This window comes from Pygoscelis adeliae, unplaced genomic scaffold, assembly GCF_000699105.1.
Source record: "Pygoscelis adeliae isolate BGI_AS28 unplaced genomic scaffold, ASM69910v1 Scaffold590, whole genome shotgun sequence".
Classification (NCBI taxonomy): domain Eukaryota; kingdom Metazoa; phylum Chordata; class Aves; order Sphenisciformes; family Spheniscidae; genus Pygoscelis; species Pygoscelis adeliae.
The window spans coordinates 543,399-563,761 of NW_008823962.1; the positions used below are offsets into that span (position 1 = coordinate 543,399).

General features: G+C 45.2%; 1 protein-coding gene across 1 annotated transcript in view; it reads left to right on the plus strand.

Annotated features, from left to right (window-relative positions):
* The window catches only part of FBN3 (fibrillin 3), a 111,845-nt gene that overhangs the window by 8,311 nt on the left and 83,171 nt on the right, over nt 1-20,363 (plus strand). The window contains exons 2-5 of the mRNA XM_009323516.1: nt 8,850-8,932; nt 11,139-11,237; nt 15,928-16,023; nt 18,118-18,213. Of these exons, the coding sequence (XP_009321791.1) occupies nt 11,186-11,237; nt 15,928-16,023; nt 18,118-18,213 (244 nt within the window). The 5' untranslated portion in view covers nt 8,850-8,932; nt 11,139-11,185. The remainder of the gene's footprint in view (nt 1-8,849; nt 8,933-11,138; nt 11,238-15,927; nt 16,024-18,117; nt 18,214-20,363) is intronic.

Consider the following 20,363-nt stretch of genomic DNA (forward strand, 5'->3'; position numbering starts at 1 on the left):
TCTGGGGCTTCAGTGAGATCAGAGAAAAATGTTTCTGTTGCCACAGATGTATTACTGAGTCGAGTATCACGGGTATTGCCGAGAGTCTTAGGAAAGCGATCTATAGCTCAGCTCAGCAAACAACTTCAGGATGTGCTGAATTCTGAATACTTTTGTGCCTGCAGTATTACCCAGCAAAATAGCTGTTAGCAGTTTTAAGGTGTGTGACTTCTACCGGTGGCAACAGAAAGTTAGCATCTCTGCACCTTTAAAACCGAATTCTTAGAACCAAAAATAATTGAAATCACCGGGACTTGAACTCCTTCCTGAAAGCTAAACAGATGCTGGGCTGCTTTGCAGAACAAGAGGATGATGTTTCAGGTGGGGGAATTAAGCACCTCCTTTGCAGGACCGAGTCAATATCCTTACATTAGACGGGGGGTTGCCTGGATAGGAACGGCTGGCTGCTCCAGTGGCGTTGCTCTGCTTTCTCATTTGCAAATGACTTATCAAACTGTATTCGCTGCATGGACACATATAGGCCTGGGGAAGTATGCAGTCAACACAGACTCGTAAAACTGATAAATCACTGAAATAAATACTTGCAGTATGTTTGAGTGATCTGGTAAGTCAAGAACGAGGAGGACACAAATCTGCTCCCCTTTAGGCTGGGGATCCAAAAGTCAGCATTGTTTCAAATCTGTTCTCATGCCATGACGCTCTCCGCACTCTCCTCTGGGTGGGGAGATGCAAGACCAAAAACCACTGTCACATTTGGCAGTAATTATTGTCCCCCTGGTGATCTCCACTGAGGCCAAGGGTGACTGATGCCTGCAATGGTTCTCCCCAGTTATTGTGAGAGATGATCCCTGGGGCCCAGCAAAGAATCAGGCTAAGATCAAAACCAAAACCAATCTTGAATTATAGGAAAAATTTCCAGCTCTGGTGGAGAGGTAGGATCACCGTCCCTGGAAAAGCCACATGCTTAAGTCATGTAAGACTAGAGAATGTAGTGGTGGTAGTGGTACAAATTCATCTTATTTGACTGTTTGCACAGGCATTAATATCATTATAAGAGAATAGGCTGCAGGGGGGTAAATAATCTAAAAAGAAACTTCTGTGTCCCATCCCTAAAATAGCTCTTCTGTGGATACCAGACAGCCCTCCTTTTTGCAGTATCAAATCAGAAATCCTCACTAGCCTGGCATTAGCTAGATTGTCACTGAGTTGGTGAATTTACAGCAAAGGGTAACTCTGAATGGTTTGGGGAAATCTAGAGCAGTATTTGGGCTGATGGCCATTCCTAAAGCTGAACAAGCAGAAGTGCAGTGAGAATTGGCCAAATCTGTTGCTGGATGATTTGATTTCCCCGTAAATATTTCTAAGCTGAAACTTGAAGACAGAAAAAAACCTAAAAATAAGGGACAGGGAAGGTAGCAACTATAAGTGTGCCGAGGGGTTTCCATTCATCCCCTGTAAGTTGTCAGAATTGCTGCACCCCAAATTGGATGAGTGTGCAGAGCAGAAGAGAGATTTTTATGTCTCTCAAGATACCCAGAGAATACAAAGAGAGAAGAAGAGGAGAAAAATTGAGATTGGGCAAGCTTAATAGAATCCTAAAATGAGGAGATTGTGCTCAAGCAGAAGAGGGGGGAATAGCTCCCCTGGACCTGCTGGCGATGCTTCTCCTAGTCTAGCCCAGGATGTGGTCTACTTGTGGATTTCTCCTGTGATGAATGTGTCCCACCTATTTTGAGGACGAGTGGCATGGATGAAAGTCTCTTATCTCTTGATCATTAGGTTTGTGGCTGGATAGTTAAGCTGTGGTGCTTCTCATCCTGAAATCACCAGGTGTCGATCCCATGTGTTGGTGGGAAAGTTGCTGCTCACCCTTTCATAAAACACTGGCCTCCAGCCCTACTACTAGTCTGCACAGTTGTACTTTGGCAGGGCAGGAGGGTGTTTTTTTTACTGAGTGTTTTGTTTGAAACACTTAGAGAAAAAGGAATTTGTGCTTGGTCACTTGCCTGACTTACATCTGGGACCTGGTAAAATTACAAGCCATACTTTTATTAACAGAGTCTTAGTTTACAAAAAAACGAAGCAGTATGAATTTCTGAGAGCACCTACTTTGTAACCTCGACTTGTTCTCATCATCCTAAAGAGAGCAGAGATGACCTGCAAGAGATGTAAAGTGTTGGTATCTCTGCCCTTACAAGGAGGCTCAAGCCGGTCCAGGAAACCATCGCTCAGTGCAGGAGATCCTGGCTGGACCCTCTTCGCTCAGACTCCTTTTCCCATTGAAGGGGGAATGTCCTGGAAAGTCGTGCTCAGGAGACAGTCACAGCACTGAGGACCCGTTTTCACCCAGCAGGAAGAAGCTTTAGGTTGTATCAAGGAGGGAAATAAAGAATGACTGTGATAAATACGGAAAAGGGTCTCCATGCTCAGGCAGCAGATACCCAGCCCAAACTTTTCCAGGCAGACACAAAAAAAAGCGATGAGCTGGGAGAAGTGTTTGCTGGACCACTGAGTATGCACCAAAGCAGACTAGTTGCAGGGTCACAGCTCAGGGAATCTCAATCCCTGGACAAAGGTCTCCACTTGGTGAGAAGAGCAGGAAATTGGCCCAAAATAGTGAACTATAGTGAATTCTTCCTGAATTAATTTGTTCAATCCCCCTGGATGAGGCCAGCGAGAAGGAGAATGTGTGAGCAGCCAGGGAGCAATCCCTGTGCAGACCAGAGCATCTCCGAGAATTACCCCAGCCCTGGCAAGCCACCAGTTTTCATTCACTTCTGTCTTCCTCTAATTTAATGGAATGGAAATACCACTTCTGAAGGCCAGTGACAAGTGAGGTGCACTGATTACTCACGACAGGGGAGACAAATCCTGGGCTGCTGTTCCTGCTGTCTGGAAAGCACACGCTATATGTAGCCAAGGGTTCATTAGCTGGTGGGTCTTGCTGGATGGCAGAAGTGCTCCTTGCAGGACACTGTAGTTATTACACAAATCAGCCCTTTAGTGACTGTGCAGAGCTTTCTGAAGAAGGTTTGGAGAGTTCATTCTAGCTGGGTATTCTTTGGCTGGAGGAGCGGACAAAGACCTGCGTGCGTGCGCGTGTATCGAGGACGTAGCTGTGGGTGAGCAGGAAGCTCAGGGTGACTTGACTTAGTTTTTGGCTAGCGTCTGAGTCTGCAAAGCATTCTCAGCCTGGACTTCACACGCTGTGCTGTCTGCCCTCTCCTACCTTTAACAATGAGTACAATTCTGCTGGGGTCACACTAGGCATCTGACAATAATTGGCAGGACCGAGTCCTTTTCGGCTGCTTGCTCAGCTAGTAGGCAACAATTCAGTGCTCTAGGCTGTCTTTCCCAGGCCGCTAACAGGAACAGGCTGGTGCAGCAACAGCCAGATGCCGCTTGTGTTCTGTCCCCACAGGCGGGCTGGCACCCCGAGCCTGTGGGCAGTCTTGCAGTATGGACTCTCTCCCAGTCCTTGCTCGTGCCTCCGACTCCATTGTGGATTTGGGAGAAGGGCTTCTCTTGCTAACAGCCATGCATTTTCACATCACACGGCCACAGCTCTGCTCTGCTCCAGTGTTTTTTTCTTGGCATCTCCCAGTTCTCAGATGGAGCCACTGCCAGCAGGCAGCATTTGGTGCCATCAGTTGAAATTCATGCTTACTTTGTCCCTGCTTAGCTCTCTAATTCTATTGTTTATTTAAAGTGGACAAAGACGATGCTATGGCCAGCACTGCTTTTCCCTCTGTCCTTTCTTAGCATCACTCTTCTGGCCATATTCACTCTCGTTAAAACAGTTCTCTTTAGCAGCTGAGCTCTTTCAGCCTTTTCCTAGGCTGCACAGAAGGTGATAAGGGAAGATCTGCCTCATACTGGTGGGTCTATTTTTACATCAGCTGAACCATGGGGGTGGACCAGCAGTGCAGTCCTTTGCCAGAAAGCATTGCTAGAAAGGACTGGCGCAAACATGTCAGCTCTCATCTCCCTGGCTCTAACGCCCAAAGGAAAAGTCACGCAGGCATTAGCAGCATCTCAGCAGTACAACTGTGTGTCTCCAGGACAGCATCATGTCTGGATAAGACCCCCTTGCTACCGCTGGCTAGCAAGGAGGCAAAGCTGAGAGTGAGTAGGGTAAAAAAAACCTCTTGATTTTTAATTTAGGACTGATTGTCATGAAGTTTCTTGATATTTCTGAAGTGTCTGTGGATTTTGATTATCAGTAATGATCAGAATGTTGTGGGCAAGTTTGTTGAATTTAAATGATTTTTCCTCTAACTTTGAGCTTCCCATTCTTAGGAGCTCTTCACCACAAAGTGTGATTGTAGTTTTCTGTTTAACAACTAAATGACATGCCTTTTATCCACACCTTCTTGCCGATGAGAACATGGGTTTCCAGCTTGTATTTCCCAGGATCGAGATAACTGCTATTAATTTTAAAAAGCAATTTTGTCACAACTTTGCTAAAGATGTTATTTTTTTCTTAAAAAACAGCATTCTCCTTATTGAGTTATTGCTTTGGAATCTAATTTCATTCTCCCCCTAGGTCATTTCTGTGACACCATTAATTTCAACCCATTCAAAATAGATTCTCCCCATGTTTTGTTTTGAAACTCTGCTAATTTTTAGCATATGCTTATAAAGGTTCGGTTTTGGAGAAACAATTGTGATCTTGTAGTTTAGCCTACTGTGTAACAGGGTGCCCAGGACCTCTCTCCCAGGATCCCTGCACAGAGCTTGATGAAATCCTTGGCTGACTGTCTTTTAGAAAGAGGTGGTACTTGCCACCATAGTTAAAAATACCCACTTCGCTATCAATTTCATTCAACTTCCACTTTCTTCTGTCTTAGTCTATGGGATTGATGCCAGATACCTCTTCCTTCACTGATTTTGACAAAAAAAACCTCTTAGTCTTTTGCCTGATAAAATGACTACATAATATTCTTTAATCTTCAACAAGACTTGAAGTAGCCTGAGGCCAGGGTGTGGAAATCATTAGTGTACTAAGGTTAATGGCTGCCTTCCTTGCATAGCTGTTCACATCCGTGTGTTGGAAAGCGGGGACCAGCAAACAGATTCAGGTGGAAGTCAAAGTGCAATATTTGGTGCCTGGCTATGAGTTGTCTGGGCTGCCGACATACTGCATGGAGAGTCCTATACCAAAAAAAGATCATCCATCCATCCATCCATCCTGCATGCTGGGAACCTGAGGGCTGGAACTTAGGTTTTACAGGACCTCCATCTGCTCAGAGTGAATTTATCTTCCCAGTTAACGCCAACCACAGACATATGTCTACTTCTAACTGGAGATTTACACTTGAATATCAGTGGCAGTACTAGCTAGCTTTGTGTTTTATCCAATCTAATGCAACCAGGAGCTGCAACCCAAGATGTTCCCCCATCTGCAGGGAGCCTTAATCCATACCAGCAGAAACAGCTCTGCATTCAAGGTCTCCTTTTAACTTCTAGGCACAAGAGAAGCAACAGATGCCCAGGCTTTTGGAAAATGTGGGCGCTTTTGAAATCAAAATACGGATTTACTCTCCACCTCCAACCATAGCACCAAATTATCTTATCAGAGCCCTTGACTCTGTTTGCAGGGCTGGTGAAGGAGGCTCCACGTAGCACTGGGCAAATGCAGCACATACAGAAAAACAGTTGCCACAGCTTCTACGCAGGTCATTGTGTGCTCTGGGAAAATTACAACTGGGCAGCAGAGCAATGCCCTTCATTGCACAAAAAGTCATTCAACATGGCCTGTGCTGCTCAGGGATCTTCTAGTCACCATGAAGAGTAGAAGCTAAGATTGCTTTTACATGGGAACATCATCGTTCAGTAGAAGGTTCCTTAGAGTTTGCTCTCAGCCCAGCTCCGTGTTTTTGTCATTAATGCAAACTGCCTGATTCCTTTTTTCATGGGAAAGCATTCTATTTCTTCCACTTTGGAAAGGTACCCCTGCAGCCTGTCTGCTGCGTGTCTGCTGCACGTCTGCTGCGTCTGCTGCATGTCTGCTGCACATCTGTATATGTCTGCACATGTGCAGCACTTCTGCTGTGTCCCTGTTTTGTGTCTGCTCTGCCTCTGCTGCGTGTTTGCTGGATGTGCTCTGCACGTCTTCAGTGCGACTGCTGTACATGCACTGTGTTTCTGTTACATCTGCTGCGCATCCTCTGTATATCTGCGGCTCATCTGCTGTGTGTCTGCTTCATGTTTGCTGTGTGTTTTCGGCACGCATGTTGTATGTATGCTTCATCTTTGCTGCATGTCTTCTGTGTATCTCCTGTGCCCCTACTGCAATCACGCTGAAGGTGGAAAACTCCTGTATTGAGTCTTGGGTAACCCATTCAGGGTGTTCTCCGAACACCAGCCTCTCCCAGCCAGAAAAGGAATCTGCTGCCCTAAAGCGCTACGAGTTCTCACCAAAATCCAGACTGGAATCTGGTAGATGGGCCTTACAGAGTGCCGCTGAGACTGGCTGTTGTGCCCAGGGTGCGCAGCCGTCCCAGCACCCTCCGCCTTCCCACTCCTGGCTCGCTGCAGGAACTTGAGAATGGCAACAAGAGGAAGAAAATCTTCAAAAAATCCCCACCACTCAGGTAAAATCTGCAGGCAGAAACAAAGGCAAATTCAGGAAAACAGACTAATGGCACACCTGCTATAACAGAGACCTCAGGTTTTGAGGAAGGACAAGCAGGACAAGTTCTGCAGTAAGCACTTCATGACATGGGAGGGAACTAGAAACATCCATGGTTAAAGCAGTTTCTCCACAGCCACAGGCAATAGTTGGGATGCCGTTTTAAAGGAATGAAGGGAAGCTGAGACAGTACCTGCCTTATGCATGTTCCTTGCTGGTGGCAGAATAACAGGGAAATAAGAGACTGTTCCCTGGAAAACGAAATTAATTTGCGATCTAGCTGAAGATGAGGGATGAATCAACAGATTTTCAGAATAAAAAACCCCCCAAACAAATCAACCAATGCTTTTGGAGTTTTTAAAAATCAGATACTGTTGTTGCTCCAGTCTGCCAAATCCATACGTTTGCTCCCATGCACCATGTAGCTAGAGCTATTTCTACAGGTAGCTGTGATACGCTGATGGTTGTGGAGGTGTATTTCACAATGAAATGAATTACAGTGAACATAGAATTACAGAATCACAGAATGGTTGAGGTTGGAAGGGACCTCTGGAAGTCATCTGGTCCACCCCCGCTGGCTCAAGCAGGGCCACCTAGAGCTGGTTGCCCAGGACCATGTCCAGACAGCTTTTGAATATCTCCGAGGATGGAGAATCTACAGCCTCTCTGGGCCACCTGTTGTTCCAGAACAACAACTTTTTTTCACCCTCACAGTGAAAAAGTGTTTCCTGATGTTCAGGTGGAACCTCCTGTGTTTCAGAAACACCCCAAACTGCATAGCAGAAAATGCCAAATCCGATTCATTCACATAATCCCGTCCTGTCTGTGCAATGATGATGATAGTTACTATCACCAGCTCCAGGCAATCTGCTGAAGTGGTTGATGTAAAACTTAATTAGTGAAAATTAGAATGAGGATATAGAAACTTTGGACAATAGATCCTGACGAACTAATCTGATATTTTCCTTCTCTTATCAAAGAGAAAATGAAAGGGTGATGTAACAACCTACGTAGGTCTACTGGGTGAAGAGACTTTGTTAACAAATGGTTCTTCGATCCAGCAAGCAAAGATATAACAAGATCCAATGGCTGAAAGTAGAAGATAGATAGACTCGGGCCCCAAAATAAAGCCTAGAATTTTAACAGTGGGGATTATTGCTCCCTAGAAAGTGTGTACACACTCCAAAGTGTATGCCCTTTCACTGGTGATTTTAGTTCAAATTCTCATGCTTTTCGAAAAGATGTAATCCCTCAGCAAACCTCCAAGAAGAGGTTGGAGGATTGCTGGCCAGGGTCCAGGCAAGGTCTAAACTCTCCGTCTACGCTTACCTCTCTACTGCCTTCCCCCATCTGTCTGATCCTGTGTTAGAGCCCCAGCATGACTGCAAGGGGCTGCGTTCTCATGACTCCACACTTGACAATGTCACAAGAGTATGAACATTACATAGGTGTATGGTTTTCATGTTTTTTGGGGGGGAATTTTTCTTGGGAAGTCTGTTAGTTCATGTACGGATGCGTAGCATGGCACAACATGGTGTAAATGCCATGCTGAAATATGTGCTCAGGCTGGGTCTGGTATGTACTGCTGTCTTCGCTATGTGACATTGTTTGTGGGACAACCATCCAACAAACAGATGAAGACACAGTAAACCACGGGTAGCCTGTCTGATGGACAAGTTGGAGCAGGAAAGAGCACGACTTTGTCCACCTTATGCATAAACAGCACTGCTAAGCTACGTTCACAAGGGACAGATGTCCTCCTCCCGTTCAGGTTATCAAGACATTCGCTTGCCTGTGGTCTCTAGGGTTGTCTGGTATCTAGGTGTCTCTCTCCTCACATGGAAATGCAGGTCTCCAACTGGCTGTGTCTAACCTTGTGGGTATGGCCCCATGCCCTGGCTTCGTGTCAGGGTAGACCTGGCTGTGCCTCAGTTCCTCACTCCTCCGTATGGTCCTAAGAGGGTCACTGTAAGATCAGAGCCCCAAAGCATTCTGTGCAGGGAGGTCAGAAGTCAGTTATTAAAGTAATGTATGGTGGCTCATTTTAGTGGGAATTAAACATGGCTTGTTCAAACTCACAGTGAGGGAATGGAGTTTGGCAGAGAACTGTCACACAAGAGGTTATTCAACTGCTCTCCTACAGTGCTGATACATGCTGAATTTATCCAATGGCACCGCATGGAAACAGAGGGAAAAAATTTTTTTTAATTTTCAGACCCAATGTCTGTGGCTCGAGGTTCCACTCCTACTGCTGCCCCGGCTGGAAAACGCTGCCCGGAGGGAACCAGTGCATTGTCCGTGAGTATCCATTTTCCTGTTAAGGGCACCAAGGGAACTGACTGCCATGTGGGAAAGAATGCATATCTCACACTTCAGCAGATGACAGAACATTTCATAATCCACTGGGACAGCAGCAGCGATTGCTGGGAGTTCTCATCTCTGCTAGTCTTGATTAAAGCAGGGTGGTTGCAATTGGTCCCATTCAGTGCGTGGCTTTTTATCGTCTGCCAAGTCGCCACCGTGTTCCTTGTTGCTTGACAGTTTGTGTGCCTGCTTTAGAAGACTAGCCTCAAAGGAAAGCTATTGGCGACTCCTGAGAAAGTTATTTTAGAGCTGCTTGTTTAGATGAAATAATTTGGTTAGTTGCTAGAACAACAGCTAGATGCTGACGTTGCAAACATGATGTCATGAGACAGTGTCTACAAGCAGGAATTTGCATCTTTCTTGGAGTGGCCATCCAAAGCGGGATGCTGATTTAGATAAATCACACCTCTGTTTTGGCAGGTAGCTTTCCTATTTGGAGTAGAGCATTATCAAGTGCCGATATACACCTATAAAAGCCAGTAAGGGGCTGATGTTTTGCATTTCTGTAGGTTAAAGGCATAAGCTATGGGGAGACGTAGGAGCCTGCCCTTTGGACGACACTCCCATGGGAAGTGAAAGTCAGCTCAGGAGTAAATAAATGAGATTCTCATTGGAGACAATAGGGGTAATTGTACCTGCATTTGGTCATGCTTCATACTGAAACACAGTAAATACATGGTGTCCTGGAGATATCAACCATAACCTGGACATACAAAATAGCAGACAGCACTATGGGATGCTTGTATCTCCCAGTATTTTAGCTTTCTGCATACATCTTCTGCACTAGAGCACACTTGGAATTGTACGTGAATGCCCTTTTCCAAAACTTCCTGAAAATAATTGACAGTGGGAGGTTTCAAGTTGAGGAAAACAATAGGCTCCTCTAGGGGATCTCCCACATAATACAGGTCACATATTTCAGAAGTAATTCCACCTTCAGAGTCTAAAACTCAGCCATCTTAGAGAGAAACGCCTCGTGTTTCCTAATATAGAGCTCTCTGGGACCTCAGATGTACAAAACTGAGCCCAGAGCTGCAAAGATTCTCCTCTCAAAGGAAATGGTGTCTATTGTATTATGAGCGATGGGGCCAGTTGATGTGTCCTTGCGCACAATGAGTAACCAGCGCCAGAGTATGGCATTTTACTCACTAAGAAGGGCAATAAAGAGGTGTGATGACTCAAGAGTTAAATGCGTCCGACTTCACCCCGGGTGATGGTAAGACATGGAGTTCTGTGCCCTCTCCTTTCCCCACGAGAAGAGACAGGCAAACTCACAATCCCGTGGACAGTGGATGCCCCACCAAGGATATAAGGCTTGAGTTTAATGCTGGCTGCAGCGAAGGGTTAAGGAACTCACAGCCAAATAGCTGCTCAGTGGCATGCGGGGTTAGCGACATTCGGGGTTGTCTGCTGACTTTTCTCATAACTGTAAAACATGCCATCTGGGCTGGAGGTCCTCAGGGGACTGTGTGTTGTAATTGTATTTATAAAACACACAGAGATGAGATACTTTCATGGGGCTCTAATAAAATCTGTGCTTACACAGGTGGAACAATACTGCCAGCTACGCTCTTAGCTCCCATGGCACAGGAAGGGGAAGAGATTAGCAGGGGTCCCAGGCAAGAAAGGATGGGGATTGATATGAAGGCATCCTGCTGATGCATCTCTGGCTGACTCATGCTCAGCCCCTCATTCAACAGGAGATGCATCTCCTATCTCAGTAACAGCCAGTTTCCCCAGTGCCAGATCACGGACTGCAAAATGCTTCATGGAAACACAAAAATTTTAAGGAAAACAACAACCTGGCTCAGTGTGAACGTCACTTGTCGCTGCTGAGAAACGTTTTTAGCAGGCAAAAGTAGTGAAATGTGCCTTCCCCATCCTCTGCTGCTGAAAAAGCAATGTGGTAGCAGGACCAGCCACAGTCTCTGATAAAAGGAAGGTGTCTCCAGCAACTCCCTGTGTACAAGTGGGTCCTTCCCTCTGTTGCACTGCCCACGCCAGGGTCCTCAAGAGGTGCCCCAGGTTATTATTCTTAAAAGAGATGAATTCACACCCTTTTGGCAGCCAAAAACACATCTGTGAGCAAGTTCACAGACTAGCACATTGTGCTAATCGCTGTGTCCTCCTCTTCCTCCAGCAATTTGCAGGAATTCTTGTGGTGACGGATTTTGTTCACGGCCAAACATGTGTACGTGCTCCAATGGACAACTTTCTCCCAACTGTGGCTCAGGTGGAGGTAAGAGAACATTGCTGGTAATTCTCCTTCCTCTGGAGTAGTTATGTGCTCTCTTAAACATTTCCCAGTCACAATGACAGAAAATCTCTGATATATTTTGTGTTTTGGCAGCCAGGTTCTAATCTGAATTGGGCAGTAGTCATGAAATCTTTCATTTCTTGTGGCGCTTTTACTAAGGGTCCTCACTGCCCCTGGTACCTGGAGAAAAACTGGCAACCTGCTTGCAATTTCTGCTACTTTGGTATGAGAAATCCTACAGGATGCAGCTCAGAAACCACATCTCGCAGCAGCAAATAGCGACACTGCTGCCAAAAAGTCCATCCACCCCTGGCTGTTCTTTGAAGTGGAATTAAATCTGTCACTGCTTTTGTTAACCAAATAAATATTTTTTTCCAATGGAAAAATTATTAGGTTTTTCTTAGGCTGTGATTTGGATGTCAGGGAGATTTGCCCAGCGTTTTCAGCAAACTGCAGTGACACGATGAAGTTGCGCACTGGCAGAGCTGGGAATGCAGAAACGGCATTGCCACTTTTTCTGCTTTGTTCTCCCATCTCAGACCTTCGGGACAAAAATCTGAGAAGCTCTGGGAGGAGGACTGGGTGGCTGAGGTTTCTGAAAAACAGACTGTGGAGGACTCAGCAGCGTGACAGTCACATATCCAGAAAGCAATTCCCATATGCCTCTGGTAATCCCCGCAGGACGTATTCAAGACCAGATCCTGCTGGCAACCGCTCTGTTACCCTGCAGCACGTGGCTCTGCCCAGAAAACACTCCTCTTGCTTGAGTCTAAATCCTGATAGCTAATGATCTTGTGTACTTTCTGGAAGGGAATTATTGCTCCTCTGTGCCCCCTTTTCCACTGGGTTGTATTGCTGGGAAGGACCTGGGAGTTATGATAGACACCAGGCTGGATGAGTCAATAGTCACGTAACAGAGGTCGATGGCCACAAGTTGCCGCTTGGGATGTTCAAGCTTGGGATCTTCAGGCATGAAGAAAATTTTCTTACACTGGAGAGTGGTGCAGTGCTGGGACAGGTAACCAGAGGTGTGGGGGATCGCCCTCCTTGGGGGGGTTTGAAGACTTAGCTAGACAAAGTCATAGCCAGCCTGATCTGTGGGGAGGCTGGATGGAGACGTCCAGCAACCCCTTCTACCCACGCTCGTGTAAGCCAGCACAGAGACCCACCTGAGTGAGCGCAGGCTACGCACGAGCCAACAGGTCTCCCCGAAAGGGCTTTGGTTGTTTCTAAAACGAGAGCGGTGTGTGAATGGGGGCTGGCCTGCACTCCAGATCTCCAAATGCGAGCAACGGTACTGGGTGACCGTTTGCACCTGACTATATAGGCAGTCCACCCATACGTGACGACACTACTCAAACACACCAGCCAAAGAAAAAAAAAATCCTGCATGCAAAGAAACAGAGCTGTGGCACGGTATTGTTTTAAGAAGGCTGATTTTGCTACTGCCCTATGTAAAATGCAGAAATCAATGGAATTTTATAGAGTCTTTTAAGGTCTCAGATGGCCATTGCTAGAGACAACCCAGACATTTATTTTCCATTATTGTCCATCTGCAGGCAAGCTATTGTTAATAAAGTGACCTGCAGGCATCTGATTGAAGGCCAGAGAACTAGCCCCCCCAAACCTCAAAACCACATTCAGGGTGTGACTCAAAGAAGGAAATTCCCAGAATCTGATTCCAAAGTGCCACGTTGTGCTACAGCCCTGCAGATGTCCCCAGCAAGTGCTCGGCACCAGAGCCGATGCGTGCACTGCTCCGCAGACCTTCCCCGTGCTTTGCTGAGAGGAAGGTGTTGGAGACAAAAGTTTCTGGAGCGAGGGTCCATATGTTAGCAATCATGGAGGAATGCAAGGAATGCTGTAAGCAGTATATACATTTGGGCACAGACCTGGCATTCCCCTGAGCCTGGGGTGGATTTCAGCATGCACTCGAGGGGGGTAGGTTCCTCTGCAGGGGCTTCATCAAATCTGGCATTCATTGTGGGGATGTTTGCATCTGCATTTATCATGAACGCTTCAGGGAGGTAAAGCAGACAAATTGTGCATTCCAGAGGCAATAAAAGCCATTCTGCCTCTCTCTGTCATAACAAAAAGCTTGGTTTCCTACTTTGGGGAGTAAAGGTATTTTAGGAGTAATTTGCAAGTGGCTGTTTAGATAGTAGTAGTCAGTAAGCAGACAGAAAACCTGTCTGCAAACTCCACTACTGATGGCTGGCAGAACAGCTGCAGCCACTGATCCTTTAAAATAAATTGTAGAACTAATCCAATCCAATCCAATCATGGGAAAAGTTAAGTAGGGTGAGCTGTCATTCTCTTTTTCCTAGAACTTTGGTCTCTGCTACCCTGGAGAATCCTGACAAAGCGTAACAGGCCTTTAAATTCTTGGTTGAAAGATGTTCTTCTGCACTCCAGATCTGCAGGGGGTTCTAACAGCGCCAGCCTTGGAGATAAGTCAGATGGTGATGGGACCTCAGGGCTTTTGGGATCATGGCAGAAGTAAGAAATGGGACCGGCTCTGTGCAGGTCCAGGAATAGTCTTTGCCAATTAGTTGGAAAGTTTCTGGATGAGCATCAGGGCTCTTCTTATGTCCAGACCCTGAGCTCCCAAAATTTCTCAGCTTCACTAAACCTTACCCCTTGCTGAATGCATTGAATGTGAGGCTCAGGATGCTGTGTAGAGAAGAGGTCTGACAGATGGACAGCTCTGACAGACAGACGCTTCCTAGCTACCTCTGTCTCTGGGCAGCCCTCCCAGATTCGCTGTATGTAATTGCTTTCCCAGGGCTGATTAATTGTAGCGAGGGGTGTAGGGTAAGCATGTGCTGGAAACAGTGCCTTTTCCCAGAGAGACTGGTCTCATGTCTGACAATCTGGGCAATGCTTTGAAGCCTTGAGCTTAGTTTCCTTAATGATTAAGCTTTCATCTGAATTTGGCCTGATCTCTGGCCATAGAGCAATAGGAAGAATAGTAGACATCATGACTAATTCAAACCACACTAGCAATGCATGGATTAAATGTACAGCACATGTGCCGAGCATTCTGAGTGCAGAGCTCTGAGACTTCCCATTCCACTCCTCCTTCCTTTCAGGCTTCCTATGAACAAGGCGTCAACCATATAATTATCCCTATTGGACACTTCTGAGTCCTACTACCTTTTGGACAGACATTTCACTTGCACTGGCCCCAACTCTTCCCTGCTTGGAACTGATGTTGCATGCACAGAGAAGACACAAGCCACAGCTGAGCATCCACTCACATATGCACTCTCCAGCCCCACCTTCTTCAAGCTGCCAAGTCACGGCCCCTCCTATCCCTGGCAGACATGAACTGTGGTGTACATGCTGAAAAACAGTTTTCACATAACTTGCTATAACCTCAGGCACTTGCAATTTGAGTTGTCACATCTTACAAAGGAAGAATGCATTGTTCCAGGCGTTTCAGTAAAGAATGAAAGCTGTTTGACCTGTATTTGTAACTCAATGTTTAGCAGTAAACCTCCCCTTTTGGGCTCTTCTACTTTAATACCACATTCCTTAAACATTGAATAGTAATGAAACAGTTAAAGCCAATACTAGCTTTATGTCTACATCAGTATAAAACTTCCTGACTCTTATTTATTGCTATTGTTTTCCTACAGTGCATTAGTCACATTCAGCGTGTCATAATCTAGTGTGAAAGCTGAACTCTAACAGAGAAAGAATAGATGATACGTGCTTTTCTTTTCAGATTTCTTAAAAAAACCCTCTTGTATTAAATGAATCTCACCAATAAGGCCACACAGTAATTGCAAAAGGAAGAGAAGTATCTTAAAAGTTGATGGTTTTCCTCCACCAAAGAAATTCTATCCCCCCAAACATCTCATAGGTCTTTTAATACGAAGGCATTTTAAAGATTAGACAGCCCAGAATGCAAAAAGCATGTTTTTAAAATGGAGCAATAATCTAAAAGAATAATAAAAAGGGTATGAAAATATTTGAAAAGTGTAGTATCCTAAAAGAAAGAATTGTTTAGAATGACAGAGTTATCAAAGAAAGGGAGATATCAGGAAATACGCCCTTACTCGCTTATGCTCGCATAGCTCGTCACATGAGCTATGGCAGGACGTCCTGTAGAAAGGACAAAAGCTGCAGATGTTTAGTCGGGGTAGATTCCTTAACGAGGTACAATGATGAGTGCCTTTGGTCTCTGTGGAATGACGTCTATTTAGATTGCTCTAAAAACTATTTGCCATAAGAGAACAATGATACTTTGCCCTGTACGAGGTGGACTTGAAGAATTACATCCCGTAAATTGCTCCTAGTTTCACACCGCCCATCGCGTTCATGGCTTTCCCCTATCTGAACAGTTCAATACTACCAGGTACAGGAACAATAAATGTGTCTTACGTCTAGGGAATAAAGAACAGACGATGGTATTTACTTTTGTAAGCAACTCTGGGGTAATTATACCTCGGTAAAAGTGCAAGCCTTTAACCACACCATGGGCTCATACCCTACCATGGGAAGTCGGCAATCTCTCCTTTTAACTTCAAGGAACTGGACGCTGAACATCACCCTTAGATTCTGCACTGAGACAAGAAAGTTTCAAACATCCATTACATGTGAGGTGTTCACCTCCTGCCACAGTTTGTTGCATCGCCGTGTCATATTTCCCTGCTCTTCTCCACAGTCCAAACCTGCAATGTGAGGTGCATGAATGGTGGGAGCTGCAACGAGGAGTCCTGCCTCTGCCAGAAAGGCTATACTGGAACATACTGTGGACAGCGTAAGTACCTGCAACACCTGCTGTCTACACGGTGAGCTGAAGGGCAAGGCTAGATTCATGCCGCCTCATGACTAGAGAGGTCACCTTGCGCACACTGATGTGCTCTTTGATGTCATCAGTATATTCTCCTCTCCACTGGAATCTCAGTCCGCTCTCCTTAGGGGGTATAGATATATATCTGTATCTCTCTCTCTATATATATATATAGTAGCTATAATTTCACTGTAAATATATATAAAATATATATGTATATATATAAAATATATATAAATATATATGTAATGAGATATCATTTCTCTGTAAGTAGTTTTAGATAAACAGCATATTCTCTGGGAATGGGCTTCATTTTAGCTCAAATGAAGTCTTCTTTCAATTAGAAGAAGAAAAACAAAAAAACCCCAAACAAACCAACGTTTTTCGATTATAAATTATGCCTGGTTACATTTTGGGGGGGGTTCAATTTTTAGTTCTGTTTATTTGACAACACTGACTTTCTATAGGGAAACCTCAATATAGTCATTGAAAGAAATTTTACAATGTTTTATGACTTGATTTTCTATTTTGTCTAAGCACCTCTACTTTTCATAGGGAGAAATTTAATTTTTCCCCCAAGTTTCCCACGAAAGATATTTGGCAATTTTAAATCATTGCTCGTGAACCTTGTAGAACTGAGAACCAAACAATGTAGGTGCCATCTTTAGTAAGTGTCTAGTTAGCAAGTATGCACAATAGTTTTGAAAGAATCTCTGATCAAATGGAACTTTCCAGGCAAATTTCAAATCCTTGTATCAATATGAGAATCACTGAAGTTCTCAGCAAAGTCTATGAGAATTTTTTTAAAGACGGGCAAAACACCGTATTTCCCCTAAACTTATCCTCAGCTATGACTGATTCATTTTTGCTGAAACTTTCCAAAAAGTTCAACTAAAGGCAGACACACCATATGGAAAATTTCATTCTGAACAGCTAAAGCTTGGGGAAATGATAAGTAACAGCAAACTGGGGCTTATAATGGAACACACTAGGCAACCTTAATTATGTGCCGCTACCATCTCCACCTATAATATCCTCAGTAGAGTTTTCATAATGGTTCAGCTGTTGGCAAGACATCACTGATAGGGCGGGGAACAATGGAGAGTCCCACTGGCAGTGTCCCAGCAGAGCAGATTTTGGCTTCCTCGGCTCTAAGATGGGTGTAGCCTTTGAAGGCTGTGAAATGCAGCGGTACCTGGCCTCTCTGCAGCTCAGAGCCTGGCACTGGACCAGTGAGGGCCACACTGAGGTATCATACAAGATTGCTGCGGACCTCACCTTTCATGAGATTATAGTCTTCTCGTCTTCAATGCGCCGGTGTTGCTGGGCAACTGAGTAGCTCAAAGAGTGAAGCTCTGTATAGGAACTTTAGGAAGTGTCACAGCAGTACTCCTCTCATTAGTCATTACAGCTGCTGAGATTTTAATAGGTCAATGGCATCTGTCACAACTAGCAATTGCTCGTGTCATGTGCAGAAGTGTCCCTACATCCTGTTCAATTAGCTTAGCCTCAGCCCAGGACCTAATCGGCAACCTACTCCTTTGACTTCAGTCCTAGACTATTGACTGCAGGTTTTCAGCTAAGGGTAGCAGGTCTAATTTTAAGTCAATGAATACTTGTGTGTGCTGATCAGACTGGTTCTTCTTTGCTTTGGGTACGTGGGATTAGATGGCAAACAAGTCTCCTCTCCTCACATTTCACTGTTGTCATACGTTAAACGTTTGCCTTTATGCAGTTTCTCATTTGTATCAGTTCATCTTGACCTTGACATTTAAATCCCAATGCTGACTTGAATGAACTGAGATTCCAGAGTGCAGGAAATCCTCTCAAGTGAAATAAGAGTTTATGGCCTTTTTATAAATGGCTTCATTCATAAACAGGAAGTAATTTTCCAGGAAAAAATATCAGACTTTTCTCTGTATGTTTACTGCGTGGAGAAGACTCCTGACGGGTGAACAACATGAAGTAGGTGATATTCCAAGTCCTGCCAGCACCGCATGTCTCACACTGTGGTTTCACTAAGAGCAAAAATCACTGATTTCTCTTTCTATTTCAAAACAGCTGTCTGTGAAAACGGCTGTCAGAATGGAGGTCGATGCATTGGACCGAACCGTTGTGCTTGCGTCTATGGATTCACCGGTCCCCAGTGTGAGAGAGGTAAGGAACACGTTTTCATGATATTATCACTGACAGAACATAGCATCAGGAGTTGTATATTTAAGCGTGTGTATTAAAGATACTCAATTTCATGCGAATTTCCGCTCGATTCCTCTGCCTGATGATACAGGCTGTAACGACAACCTCATGCCCAAAGCACTCTCTGACATCCTTGGCTATTACACGTGCAGGATGCAAAGTGCCTACTGACTGCAACGGCTGCTCGATGTCTCTGGATCCTCCTCACTCCACATGTGGCCCCTTGTAGCTGTTTGTTAAACATCAATAAACCCCTGTGCTGAGTACAAAAAGGGTATTTTTCTCTTGGGCATTTCCCCGTTTCTTGTCTTGATAACCTGGGAGTGGCTTAGAAACGCCAGGAAGCCCCTTACCACAGCATCCTCATGAAGGGAAAGTGACACCATCAGTCCCTTCTTAAACACTAAGAGCGAAGGGAAAAGAAACGTAAGCCAAAATTTTCAAACGTGCCAGCGTGGTGGGTTGACCCCAGCCAGCAGCCAAACACCCATCCTACATCTCGCTCACTCCCCTCTCCTTTGGCATGGGTAGAAGACAGATGGAAGGCAAAAAGACTCACGGGTTGAGATAATGTCAGTTTAATAAGGAAAACAAAAGCTGTGTGCGGTAGCAAATAAGGAATTGATTCACTACTTCCCATCGGCGGGCAGACGTCCAGCCAATTCCTGGGAAACAGGACCTCAGCACCTGTAATGGTGGCTTGGAAAGACAAACACCGTAATCATCTTATATCCCCCCTTCCTCCTTCTTTCCCTGAGGTTTTATTGCTGAACATGATGTCATATGGCGTGGAATAACCCTTTGGTCAGGCTGGGTCACTTGTCCCAGCTGTGTACCCTCCCAGCCTCTTGCCCAGCCCCAGACTACCGGACCGGGGCTGGAGAGCAAGCCTTGACACTGTGCAAGCACTGTTCAGCAACAGCCGAAACACGGGGGTGTTATCCACACTGTTTTAGCTACAAAACCAAAACACAGCACCACGGTGAGGAAAGTTGACTCCATCCCAGTCAGACCCAATACAGGCAGCTAATTTTGGTGCCCACCTTGAGTTACCCCGAGCTGGACTTGCAGGACTCTCAGCGTTCACTGATCCTGCTCAGCACCGCAAGTACGACTCGCTGCAGCTCTTGCAGAGGAGCGATGTCTAAGGAGTTAGGGACCACACGCAGTTAGGGACCACGTGCAAAATGCTGGTTTAAGGACTTGGCCAGCTCGCACAGGAACTCCGTCAGACACGGTAGACGGCAGTTCACCGGGCGAGCACTCAGCTCCCCTATCAGTAAGACCACTTATGCAGCCTCCTGCCTCTCTCATTATATAGAATCAAATTCCTGCAGCAACTCAGTTAATTGCCCGAATTTGACCTGTCCTGTGTGCTTCAGGAGACAGTTACTTTTGTGTGAAGAAGGTCAATACCATGTACCATCAAAAATTAAAACTAGTGATGTCACCAGTGCTAACAGCCAATAATTTTCAAATGAACTTGGACCTGAAACCCCAAAAGTCATTATTCCAACCTTTGCAAAATTATTTTTATGGTTTAGTACTATATTTACTTGAAAAACCTTGAAAATTGTGACCAGAACATAAGGTTTTCCATGGAAGAACCTTATTTTAGTAAAAATGTTTCGAAGGGAAACATAAGCCAACTCTGGTTTATTGTAAACCTCACGCGGCTCGATGCCAGCTGCTCATCCAGTATGAATCGAAACAGCTCCACTAAGAACCACAGTTTTCACCAGCTAAGAGTATGGCTCTTAGTGACATGTGGCTTTGCTGTATTTCATCCAGGCAGCGTGTGCTGAGTGCCTACATCAGATTTACATTTGGGCAGTGTGGGTATGACTGAGGTTTTGGCCGAGACACAAAATTTCTCCCTTTCCTGTTGGCTTAGATGGACATCTCACGACACTGCTCTGATATGATTTTTGGCAAGGGGCAGAGTGGCACAGAGCAGAAATGAAACTGAAACACCAAGCCAAGGTGCAAACTCCCAGGATTAAGATCAAAACACCCTGGAAAGATTCTGCTTTTCTAGCCTCTCATTTTCCTGAGATTGGGCTAATTCTGTTTAACTCCATGTCCAAGGATTGGACTGTTCTTGCCTTTCA